General features: G+C 38.1%; 1 protein-coding gene across 1 annotated transcript; it reads left to right on the forward strand.

The window, feature by feature from the left end:
• Nucleotides 1-218: 218 nt before the first annotated feature.
• On the forward strand, nucleotides 219-3,025 carry LOC135651062 (BTB/POZ domain and ankyrin repeat-containing protein NPR5-like). The gene is made up of 3 exons (XM_065170852.1): nucleotides 219-461; nucleotides 558-1,097; nucleotides 1,707-3,025. Exons 2-3 carry the CDS (start codon nucleotides 633-635, stop codon nucleotides 2,712-2,714), a joined length of 1,473 nt encoding a protein of 490 aa, XP_065026924.1. The 5' UTR covers nucleotides 219-461; nucleotides 558-632; the 3' UTR covers nucleotides 2,715-3,025.
• Nucleotides 3,026-13,955: the final 10,930 nt, after the last annotated feature.

Consider the following 13,955-nt stretch of genomic DNA (forward strand, 5'->3'; position numbering starts at 1 on the left):
CATTAAGTATTATTATAAGAAGTATCTGAACATGATATGTGGACTAATTCTGTCAACCACTGAAGGAAATGGAATATAGTAAGTGAGACACGTTAACAAGAAGTAGTCTCAAAGTGTCATCTGATCAGATCATGCCTCCTTCTATATGGATTAATGCAGTTAGGTGTAAACCCTGTTGTTGCACTTACCAAGCGAGTCCATTCCATCTCAGAGCATGTCTGTATCCGATCTCCCCTTTTTACCACCTCAATTATTTGTATCCCCCAGCCGCCGAGCACAACCATACAAATTGCTCTCCCTTTCTATCACTGATACATACACCACAAGTCATTTCTTCCGCTCTCTTTCTCTCGTCAAGAAAAGATCACATCCCCAACAGAAGCACACAAATGTGCAGATAGGAAGAACATCGTGGACCAGAAGTAGCAGCAGCAGCAGGATACACGAGAGGATTGAATTAGGTCGTCAGGAGAGGCCCTTTCTCTAGCCGCCGCCCTTGTATCTTCTCTCTTTTTATCGCACTACCTCTTCTTCCCTGACAAAAATTACTCCTCCAGAATTGTAATCACACATATCTGAACCCTAAGCTTGTGAAAGGGAGAGATCAGAGAGAGTAAAGAAAGGAGGTGTTCATGGAGGAGGCCCTCAAATCCCTCACCTTGGATTACCTCAATTTGCTCATCAATGGCCAGGCCTTCAGCGACGTCACCTTCAGTGTCGAGGGCCGATTCGTGCACGCCCACCGCTGCATCCTCGCGGCCCGCAGTCTCTTCTTCCGTAGGTTCTTCTGTGGCACCGACCCGCCGTCGCCAGGCCTCCTATCGTCACCGAGGAGGGTGGCGGCTTCCCCTGGAACTGCCGGTGGCGGCGGCACCGTCATCCCAGTGAATTCGGTCAGCTACGAGGTGTTCCTGCTGATTCTGCAGTTCCTGTACAGTGGGCAGGCCTCCGTCGTGCCGCAGAAGCACCAGCCTCGGTCCGGTTGCGGCGAGCGCAGCTGCTGGCACACCCACTGCACCGCGGCCGTCGACCTCGCCCTCGACACCCTCGCCGCTGCCCGCTCCTTCGGCATCAAGCAGCTCGAGCAGATCATCGAGGTCGCCTCTCAAAGCTAGATCGCTCCCTCTCGCCCAATTCCTCGGGTTCAAACAGCTGTTGGTCATTATCCATTTGTCCTTCTCAAAAGAGTGACCTCCTTTCCTTTTATTTGCAACTTTGTGTCTAACGTGTTTGCTCCTTTTTAGATGTCTCTTACTGTTGCTTCTGTTGGTGTTCTTCTTCTTCAAAACCTCTCCGGCTTCTTTTCACTGTGTGCAAGGCGTCCTCCACAGCAAATTCCATGAGCGGGTCTCTTTCACTGATCCGACCATCTTTCAACTACCACAGGCGTTTCTAAAACTAAGCTTTTCCCTTTGTTAATACATCTTCCCTTCTTTGATGTCACATTCATGCATCATTCCCCATTTCTTGAAATTGGGATACCTTTTGTTCTCTCACAACCCAATCACCAGCTCCATCACTCCCCAATAAACCGAGCATCCTCTTTCTCCTCCTATATTTTATGCGAGGAACCAACCTAAAGTTCCTTCCCTACTGTCCTATTACACTCCAAACTAGCATTCCAGGAGAGCAACTTTTAGTTCGTTATCTGTCGCAGACTCATGTTTGGTACTGCGGTTGTTCATTCTGGCTGTGGCTGGGTGCAGAAGCAATTGGCGGTCATGGTGGAGAAGGCGTCGATCGATGACGTGATGAAGGTCCTGGTCGCGTCGCGGCAGCAAGACCTGCAGCAGCTCTGGACCACGTGCTCGCACCTCGTCGCCAAGTCGGGCCTCCCGGCCGAGGTGCTTGCGAAGCACCTCCCCATCGACGTGGTCGCCCGGATCAAGGAGCTTCGTTTCAAGTCCTCCCTCGGTCGCCGGTCCTCCTTTGTCGCGCACCACCACCACCAACAGGTCGACGTTGCCGGTTCCTCTGCTGACATCGACGACCACCACCACAAGATCCGCCGCATGCGTCGCGCTCTCGACTCGTCCGACGTCGAGCTCGTCAAGCTGATGGTCATGGGGGAGGGGCTGAACCTGGACGACGCGCTCGCCCTCCACTACGCCGTCGAGAACTGTAGCCGCGAGGTCGTCAAGGCTCTTCTTGAGCTCGGCGCGGCGGACGTCAATCGCCCGGCCGGTCCCTCCGGAAGGACGCCGCTCCACGTCGCGGCCGAGATGGTGTGCCCCGACATGGTAGCCGTCCTCCTCGACCACCACGCTGACCCCAACGTTCGTACCGTGGACGGCGTGACCCCGATCGAGATACTTCGCACTCTAACTTCCGAGTTTCTCTTCAAGGGCGCAGTGCCAGCTCTGTCGCACATCGAACCCAACAAGCTACGTCTGTGTCTCGAGCTCGTCCAGTCTGCGGCACTGGTCATGACCCGGGAGGAGGCTAATAACTGTGGTGCCGAAAGCAACCCGAGCACGTCCATCTTTCCACAGATGAGTCCGGAAGCAGGTTCTTGTAACGCGAGTTGTTCAAGATCCAGCATGATCGACCTTAGCCCAGACTCAAGAATGGTGTATCTGAATCTTGGAATGGCGGAACAATTTGGATGCAAGATGAACGATGGAGGCGGAGACGAAAATAGCAGCAGTAGATCACAAGGAGGAGGTGGTGGCAGTGGCCCATCATCCATGTATCCTTCTCAGGGCTTCCCATGACCACAACCATGCATCATCTGAAAGATCACCTTGTCTCCGGTTACTATTTACAACACATACACAGCGAGGGACCGACGATTTGTAAAGGGTGATTTCACTGTCGCATCTTTTTTCCAAGGATTTTGTTCTTCTCGGGGGAACAGGGAGAAGAGCCTGTGCAGCTACAGGCATCTCACAATTTTTAATGTTCTTCTTGATCTATTTGGATTGTTGTGTTGGTCCACTGAATGGTGGAGATGCAAGTCGATCTTTTCCTTGAGTTGTCAATTTCTATCCAATTCAATCCAAAAGCCTAAATTATTATATTGTAAGTTAGACTAAAAAAAAATTCATCTCATTAACTGGATATTTATGAGACTATTTTTTTTAGTCATTTTTTAAATTTCTCCTTACACATAAATAATTTCTAACAAAAAACGATTAGCAACGATAGCTACCTTCAAGGGGACAAGTAGGGTCATCAACATCAATGGAGCGTGAGTATAATTCCTTACTCTTATTGACTTCAAATGGTGTTCTTTTCCTTCCCACTTAGGCTTTATTTGGAGAAGGAAAGACAAAGGCAATGACCAAAGTGTGGCAATAAGCTGTCCAGAATTGGTTCCTAGTTACGTTTGGTAGTTTCTCCTAATGTGATAAAGTAGCCCATGTTCTCATCAGTTATGCACAAATGTCTCATGATATATGTAGTTATCATAAAAGGTTGTTTCTATACCTAATTGAGTCACGAGTAAGTTTATACCTAATTGAGTCATGAGTGAGTTCATGGGTGAGATAGTTTTCAATTATGTTCTATATAGAGAATCTTGATTCGTTAAAAATATAACTTGTGGGGATATATTGTAAGTGTTTATCTCTTTCTTAATATTATTTTAGTTTTCTTATTTAGAAGTATTTTCCTTCAATTACATTTAATATCCTGTTTTAATACTTATATTGCTCCTCCATCCCCGAAAACAACTCCTCCTATGGTGCTTAAATATCTTTCCATTTCTTTCTTACCTGGTTATCTATGCAACAGTAACATCTTTATTTTTCTATTTCTTTTATATAATATGATGGACTAACATCATACAGCTAGCTGTTAGACATATACCCTATTAATCTATTGGCATGCATGACAGTCGGACAACACAACAACATCTTTATTGATTGCAACTTTTTCATGAATTTAACTATTGATTGCAACTTTCTATTTCTTTCATGGTATTCGATAAGGCTAAATCGTACGATATTTTTATCAATATTAATAATAATATTTTTTATTTTATATTATATGATGAATATATTATGATGTTCTTGAATTTATATAATAAGAATTGGATCATGATAAGATCATGATAATAAGATTAATTTATTTTTAAATATAGATCCTAAATATTTCTAGTCATAGGTTACCTGAAAGGGATATCGAGATAACCAAATATACTAATGTACTATATATCCATCCATATGATAGAGGCAATTGGTCTCATAACCACTTGTGTAAGGACATTAGGGATATAGTGCATATGTGCTAGTTATAGGTTTATGTAAGTCCATCACGTGAGTAATAACACATGTGTCATGATAAGCACTCATTTTGCTTATTATTATTTATTGATATTTTTCTCACTTTATGTTATCTGTTATATTGTGATGTTCATAGATCTATGTAATGAGAATCAGATCATGATGAGATCATGATAATGAGATCGATTCGCCTTTAAACATAAACCTTAAATAATCATGTTTATAGGATACTCGAGAGGGACATCGAGATAACCGGATAGACTAGTGTATTGTATATTCGTTCATATGATGGAGGTGGCTGGTCTCATAATTGCTTATGTGGGGACACTAGAAATATAGTGCATGTGCTTATTATAGAATGAGTTCATTGATTGATCTACTCCTAAAATGTTGGATGATTGATAATACCTTATTTTTAGATAGTGATTCCATCATCCCAATTATATATCTTGTCCTTAAACTTGAGATACCAAGAATATTCTGTATGAGTACTCCACTCTTTGATACCAGACTTATAGGTCAAGAAGTTTCAGATCTAGCATAGTCAATCATCGGGAGTGACAACTAACTTTACAAAAGCAATTGAGTGTCGATAGAGGATAATCTGCTATCGGTATTATGAGAGGAATATCCTATGTATTCTTACTTAAGAAAATCTCTAGCTAGGGTCATTCAGATTGAGAGAGAAAGAGTTCTCATGGAGAATCCGATTAGAGTGAGACTCGAGTAGATTCCATATGGCATAATAGCACCATGCTTGATATTTGGTCTCTAGGATATTAAATGAATGAGGGATTATAGATATATAGTAATTGAGGACAAATATGTCCAATAGATTGGCAATTAACCTTATGAAGATAATTGGGTATCGATAGAGGATCATCACCTCAAGATATCATGAGAGGAATATCTTATATATCTTCACTCAAGCAAATCCTAGGCCAAGGTCAATTAGATTGAAAAAATATGATAAGAGCAAAACTCGGATTAAGAGAGAAGAAGTTCTCCAAGAGAATCTGATTAGAGTATGACTCGAATAGATTTCGTATAGGCCTAACAGTACCATGCTTAGTATATGATCTCTGGGATATTAGATAGATGAGGACTATATATACATGGTAATTGAGGGTCAGATAGACCCAATGGATTAGATCCCCACTATATTGTTTGGGGTTATGGCGTAGTGGCCTATTACATCCATTGTCAATGAATTGAGTGAATTATTATAGGGATAATAATTCATTAAGTCCAATAGAGTTTTAACAAGTGTAACTCACGGCCAATTCGGTATTAGGCCTAAAGAGTCACATACATATGATGGACAATGTGATGAATAGAGGATTGGATATGAGATATCCAATAAGGCCATGTTTTAATGGATCCATTGGGTGAGACTCAATAGGGCCTTGAGTGATTATTGGATGGGGATCCAATACCTATTAAGGCAGATCCATTAGGGTTAGCGACAAGAGCCCTCTATAAATAAAAGTTGGGGCTTTATGAGTTATAGGCTTTACCCTTATAGTCGTCAGACTCCTATCGCCTCCTCCCCCCATCTCTCCTTGCCATGAGCCTCCCTGGTGCGAAAGGATAGCAATAGGGCTAGCCCCTCTATTGATTACTATTACTTAGTTTCATGCCTCCCGAATTATCACATTCAGGAGGTGTGACCTTATCTTAAATCAATAATATTATAATTCATCAACAATCTAATCTAGGATCCAAATTAACATTTATGGACATTGAGAAACATCTGAGACAAAATTCACATCTATAAAACCTATGTAGTTTATAATTAGACATCACATCACTCAAATATTTATGAAAACCCAAGTCAACTTAACAAAACATTAATCACACTTATAAATCCTCAAGCATAAGAATTTATACAATCAAAACTCTAACTATTTATTATAAGTTCATATTATCATAAAACTAACTTAACATTCTAAAATTCTAAATGTGAGAGGTCTTTTAAAACATTGACATGATACATCAACTCAAATTGATTAGCAATATTTCATTACACATAAAATGTAAGTATACAATAATTACATATCAACTAACAAGATTTGCCTAAAATCTGAATAGCTTTCCACTACTTTAGCCCAATTCTAACTTTTTAATGAATGACAAACTAACTTAAAAATTTTATATAGCAACAAAGTGAGCATACAAAGCTTAGCAAACGACTAATATATCTATAGTAAAATAGGATAGTTTTAAGCAAACTTGGTATCAAAATGTAAGGCAGGGACATAATACTTCAAGATAACCACTCATTAAATATAGAATCATAATGTCATTTCATTTGAAGCATATTTTATTCATAACAATGGAGTAAAATGTAATTGGAGCATATTAATGACGTAAGAAGTATCTTTGAGCATATCAATGGAACATAGGATATTTTGGAGTATATCAATGGCGTATGAAATGTTTTCGAAGCATATCAATGACACATATATTTCGAAGCATATTAATGACGCATGAAATATTTTAGAGCATATCAATAGCAAATGAAATATTTCGGAACATATCACTAAGCAAATAAGAAACATAAGTTCAAATGCCATATTTGACATTGCATTAATTTCATTCTTATCCAAAACACACATAGAAACTCATAAGCAATACTTTGGATATCATATCAAAAACACAAAGGGTAAAATGGGATCATAACAAAATATGGTCCATCCATTTCTAAATGACCACCAAACATAAGTCTCCCATGTTTGGAAGCTCTATCCACCTATGTTTGAGTGAAGTTATAGGGGGCTGATAGAGCATTGCGAGCTCTAAGCATAACTCTCTTACTTATTTTTTTTAAAAGTTCACATTATCCTACAAACACTAAAGAACAAAAGGGCTTTGTAAACCATAAACTCGACACATATCGAAAGTATATAGAACAATGAAACATACAAGTACCTATATGAGTCAATACAATGCAAATATAATATTTTAAATAATAGATTCAAGTATATAAATAGTTTAAGAATAAGAGCATATAAGAATTCAAAGCATAGGGAGAAATCGATTCCCTATGCTTGACTCACGTCACCTTCCATCATTATAGGGAGTGTTAGGATCAATTTGTTACTAAGAGAGGGGGGGTGGGAAGGGGTTGAATTAGTGCTTACGATAAAAATTTTATTGATTTAAAAAGTTTAATGATTTTGAAAAGCTTGATTTGATGAAACCAATATCAGAATTGATATCGAAAGTGTGTTTCACTTGAAGTAAATATAATAAGCAATTAAAAATAAAGAATAATAGTAATAAAGAGCAAAAAAAGAGTGTACACCAAATTTATAGTGGTTTTGTCATCGTGACCTATATCTACTCCCGATTCCTCCTCCGTTGAGGTGACCAACGTCCATTAACAGTCTTCCTTCAATGGACGAAGACCAACTACTATCTTACAACTTTTTCTTCTTTTTACAGGTTTAGGAGATAACTTTTTACAAGCCTCACATCTTTCTTAGATTGATCACGAAGTTAAAGAATGAGGAGAAAGACACAGCACTTTTATAACAAAAATCTCTAAGACTTTTGTTTACACTTTTTGTACTCTTTCATGCAGGAAAGAGTGAGGTATTTATAGACCTCAGTGATTTCAAAAATAGAGTCAAAAAGTGTCTAATCCTTGATTTTCGAGGTACTGATGGTACCACTATCATTATTGGGCAATACCACCACCTGTAGACTAATATTAGGTGGTACCACTACCTAGTCTAAGTGGTGTGACCGCCTAATAGAGCCTCAAAGACCAGGCTCTAGTGGTACCATCACCTGACAGGGAGGTACCACTACTTGGTAGCATTAACTACCGATAGTATCACCGTCTAGTCTGGGTAGTACCACCACCTAGTCTGCTTGGGAGGCTAAGCCTCAAGTGATTCCATTGCCTGACGTAGCTCAGAGACCAGGCTCTGGTGGTACCATCACTTGACAGGGAGGTACCACTACTTGGTAACATTAACTACTGATAGTATCACCGTCTAGTCTGGATAGTACCACCACCTAGTCCGCTTGGGAGGCTGAGCCTCAAGCAATTCCACTGCCCAGTCTAGGTAGTGCCACTACCTGACGTAGCTTAAAGTGGTTGAATGGGCTATCCAACCAGCCCAATTCAGCTTTGTTAAGGGCCCAATTGGCTCCTAATTGAGTTAGTAAGATTTCTCCTAGAACTAACTCAAATTAAAGTTCTAACTATGATAGTTGAGGCTAAAACAATTACAATACAAGTCATCTAAGTTGCTCGACATGTTAATTATTCAACTAAACTCTCGGTGATCTTTCGGTGAATCCCTAGTAATCTTCCAATGAGCTTTTGGCGAACTCTCGGCGAATTTCTAGTGAGCTTTCGGTGAACTCCCGACGAACTTCTAGTAAGCTTTCACTACATCGTCCGATTGTTCGGTGTATCCCCCAATTCATCTGGCCCAATGCCCGATCATTGGCTCCGGCCAAACATTCGATTCTTCTTTAATCATTTTGCCTCTCATGATCATAGTTAGTCCTATATCACTTATCTCAAGATATGGATTAGATCATTAATTCACCAATTGATTTCATCATCAAAATATGAGATTCAACAATCTCCCCCTTTTTTATGATGATAATCAATTAATGATAGAGTTAGCCTTAACTCCCCTTATCTATATGCCATTTAAGATAAGGTAAACTTGAATTCAAAAGGAATCATGACCTTTGAATTCAAGTGAAACAATTTCGATCATAGTAATCAAATGCAATATATTAAAATTTCATACATTATGCATCATCATAGTTTCAAGTCATCAAAGTATAACATGCACAATTTCATCACTTCATGCATGATAATAAATCAATATCACTTTGGGCATAAACTACATGATACTAATGCATTCATCACTTCATGCATGATACCAAAATTAATATCATTTTGGGTATAACATCCATGATACTAAAGTATTCATATTTTTAATCATTTTGGGCATAACATATATGATACTAAAGCACCATTTATCACTTTGATACTGAATTTAACATAATATACATGATACTTAAGCATTTTTAACCATTTATCACTTCATGCATGATACCATATTCAACATCATTTTGGTATGATTCCAAACATTCATCATTTCACTTGAATTTATGAAATAAGAATTTAAGCAAAAACTTTTCAAGATAATACTTTTGCTTCTTGAAATGGGCAAGCTAGAATTTTTTACTTTAGATGTTCAAGCAATTTTTGGTTTTTCTTGAGATGTACAAGTTTCTTTCTTCCTTTTGTCATAAAAATGAAAAAAAGAGGAAGAAGAAGAAGGGAGGAATTCATTCATCATAAGAAAAATCAAGTTATAAGAACCAAATCCATGAAAGAATTTGGACCAAATCAAATCCATGAAAAAATAAGTTTCATTGAATCAAGCTTCTACTTTGGCAAAGAGAAATGATTTATCATAAAAGATCAAAATATGTATACTAAAAATTCATGAATCAAAATCGTATTCTTATAAATAGAAGGAAGAAGGATTCATAGGAATTGATTATCACATGAAAGATCAAGTATACCAAAAGTCTATGAATAAAAACTCTTCTTTCATGATGGATCAAAAATCCATAAATAAAATCTCTTCTTTAGTGAATTGCAAGAAGAAGGAATGAAGAAAAGGATCTCGATTTGAAAAGAAAACTCAAGTTATGCAAAACCGAGAAATTCAAAAAATGTATAAAAGAATTCATGCATTTGGATGATTTAACATGCCTAATTCTCTTATAATAAAATCAAATTATTCCTCATTTAAAGGTTTTATAAAAATATCAGCTAATTGATGTTTTATATCAATAAATTCTAAAGATATATCATGGTTATTAACATGATCACTGATAAAATGATGCATAATATTAATATATTTACTTCTAGAGTGTTGAATGAGATTTTTTGTTAAACAAATTATACTAATATTATCACATTTTATAGGCATATTTTTCAAGTGAATTTCATAATCTTCTAAAGTGCTTTTCATCTATATAACATGTGCATAACATGCATGTACTACTATATACTCGGCTTCGGTTGTAGATAATGCAATCGAGTTTTGTTTCTTGGAAGACCAAGAGACAAGTGCATGACTTAAGAGTCGACATATTCTAGATGTGCTTTTTATATCTATTTGACAACCAACAGAATTAGCATCCGCATAAACAATCAATTCAAGATTTTTAGTTTTTGATGCCATAATCCTAGATTAGGAGTTCCTTTTAGGTATCTAAAAATCCTTTTAATAGCTTTTAAATAAGATTGCTTGGGATTAGATTAAAATCTAGCATATAGTCCGATAGTAAACAAAATATCAAGTCTAGTTGCTGTGAGGTATAATAAACTACCTATCATACCCGTCTAATTTTTTGATCAAAATATTCTCCATTAATGTCCATATCTAATTTTGTAGAAGTGCTCATTGGTATATTAATAGCCTTAGCATTATCTATATTAAATCGTTTAAATAGATCTAAAGCATATTTTGTTTGACTAATAAAAAATCTATTACTAAGTTATTTGATTTGTAAACCTAAGAAAAAGATTAATTCCTCCATTAAACTCATTTCGAATTCATGACTCACACTATTGGAAAAAGATTTACACAAAGACTTATTTGAAGATCCAAAAATGATATCATCAACATAAATTTAAATAATGAGAAAATTATTTTCAAAATATTTAATAAATAATATGGTATCAACCTTGCCTTTCAAAAATTATTCTTAATTAAAAAAGAACTAAGTCTCTCATACCAAGCACTCGAGACTTGTTTCAAACTATAAAGAGCCTTAAACAACTTAAAAACATGATTCAAAAAATAGCATTCTCAAATCCGGGTGGTTTTTCAATATAAACTTCTTCGAAAATAAAGTCATTTAGAAAAGCACTTTTAACATTCATTTAAAATAACTTCGAATTATTACAACTAGCATAAGCAAGGAGAATCCTTATAGCTTCAAGTTTAGTCACAAGAGTGACGGTTTTTTTTATAATCGATACCTTCTTCTTGGTTGAAACCTTTGGCCACTAATCTAGCCTTGTTTCTAACCATGATACTAAGTTCATCTTGCTTGTTTATAAATACCCATTTAGTACCAATTACTAAATGGTCACTAGGTCTAGGAACAAGCTTCCATACCTCATTTCTCTCAAATTGATTTAATTTATCATGCATTGCAAAGACCCATGAATCGTCTTTTAAGGCTTTGTCAATGTATTTAGGTACAATTTGAGATAAGAAGGCTACATTAGCATAAAAAATTTTAAATGAAGAACGAGTTTGAATACCTTTTGATGTATCTCTAATGATTAGCTCCTTATGATGAGTATCTACATACTTCCAATCCTTGGGTAAGGATTCTTTGGAAGAAGATGCATCCAAGTTGCTAGAGAGAGGAGAGTTTTCATTCAAATTTAAAGCATAAAAATCATCATCAAAATTATTTTTCTTAAATTCGGGAAGCTCATTGAAAACAACATGAATAGATTCTTCTATGACCAAAGTTCTTTTATTAAAAACATAAAAAGCTTTAGACATAGAGGAATAACTAAGAAAATACCTTTATTGGATTTTACATCAAATTTTCCTAAGGCATCTTTTTTATTAAAATAAAATATTTACAACTGAAAACTTTAAAATACGAAATATTGGGTCTTTTGTTATTCCATAATTCATAGGGAGTTTTGGAAAGTAATGGTCTTATGAGAACCTTGTTTATGACATAGCATGTTATATTAATGGCTTCGACCCAAAAATATTTAGGTAAGCTATATTCATTATGTTAAATCTCGGATTTTGATGATGAAACCAATTAATGTATTTATGATATGATCTGTGTTTTGAGTGATACAGGAAGCTTCGATCAGGGAGAGACATTTAAAAGTAGGAAGAATCCTATTGAGCCGGAGTGGTGTTAGGACCGGAGCGGCATTAAGAGGGGGGGTGAATTAGTGCAACGGTAAAGTATGATAAACTTTTGACGATTTAAACACTTTCGGAAACTTCGTACGATAAAAGCAATGTTTCGTTTGAAACCGTTTCGATTGCGTTTTAACTTGAAGGTAGTAAGCTATTGAAGGGGTTTGCAGTAAGGTAATAGTAGGAAGTAAATGCAAACCAGAGAAGACGGTAGTTTATAGTGGTTCGGTCAATCGTGACCTACATCCACTCCTCTGATTCCTCTTCCGTCGAGGCCACCGGCATCCACTAACGATCTTCCTTTACTAGGCGAAGATCAACCTCCTTCTTACACCCCTCTTACAACCTCTTACAAGTGGTTCACCCTTTTACAAAGATTTCAATGAATAGAAAGGAGGTGAACACTCAAGCTATTGAAAACAAGACTTTTCCTAAAGCTTTTCTCAACTTCTAGCTTCTCAAAAGGTTGTTGTCTCAACTAAGAATAGAGGGGTATTTATAGGCCTCAAGAGGATTCAAATTTGGGCTCCAAAATTTGAATTCTCTTCAGTTTCCAATGCTGGTGGTGCCACCGCCTGTCAGTGTCTGACATTGATAGTGGACTGGCGGTGCCACTGCCCAGTCAAGCGGTGCCACCACCCAGCCCAGGCGGTGCCACCGCCTGGCTCTCGGGTGCTGGGCGGTGCCACCGCCAGACTCTTCGGTTCACTGGTTGGGCTTTAAATTTAGCCCAAACCAAGTCTAATTTTGGGCCCAATTGACCCCTACTTGGGTTATAAGATTAACACCTAATCCTAACCTTAATTAATGTGCTAACTACAAACTTAAAGACATTTCCTAAGCTATTACAAAGTCCATAAGTCAAGACTTCTTCCGGCAAGCTTCCGGTGAACTTCCGGCAGTCTTCCGATAAACTCTCGAAAACCATTCTACGGACTCCTCGCGTGCTCCTTGACTTCACGATTTGATCTTGGCGAGTTCCAACGAGCTTCTTCGGCAAGCTCCGATCTTTCTCGGTGAGCTCCGTGAACTTCCAACGAACCTTCCGGCGAGCTTCCGAAAAACCCTTCGGCAAGCTCCCTACTCATTCTCGGCTAGTTCCGGCAGCATTCCCGACGAACCTCCGGACTTCCATCGAACTCTTGAACTCGCAACAAATCCTTTGTGCTTGACTCCGACACTTTGTTTCACTTTATGTCTTCGTCGTTATCATAGTTAATCCTGCACACACAAGCCAAAACTCTACTCCGATCTAGATAATTATTACAACACGAATTGACATTCTATTACCCGGCACGTTATTGGTTAGCGCTTTGTCGTATTCTTCAGCGCATTGTCCTCTCTTGCGGCTTGTTGCCCAATCGGCGATTGACCTCCGCAACCCCGATATCCTTGGCGCAATTCCGCTCTTGGCCCGATGCCCGACGTCCGAAGTCTTCTGTCATCCAATATCCTAACGTGATCTCCTCCGATGCAACGTCAATTCCTCCTGCGTTAACTGTCTAATCCTGATCGAGTAGACCTGCATCATTCAAAATGCAGTTTAAATTATAAACACATATCAAGTGGTTTCATCATCAAATTACGAGATTCAACAAGTGGAACATGTCAGAAGATTGGACGTCGAGCCAAAGGATCGGTTGATGTATTGACAAAAGGCCTCGAGCCATGGGATTGGGCATCGAGCTAAAAAGAGCGAAAATTACGCTAAGGAAATCAGAGTTACAAAGGTCAACTAACCAATTGGGCAATAGGCCACAAGAGAGGATGATGC

This window comes from Musa acuminata, chromosome BXJ3-10 (assembly GCF_036884655.1).
Source record: "Musa acuminata AAA Group cultivar baxijiao chromosome BXJ3-10, Cavendish_Baxijiao_AAA, whole genome shotgun sequence".
Classification (NCBI taxonomy): Eukaryota; Viridiplantae; Streptophyta; class Magnoliopsida; order Zingiberales; family Musaceae; genus Musa; species Musa acuminata.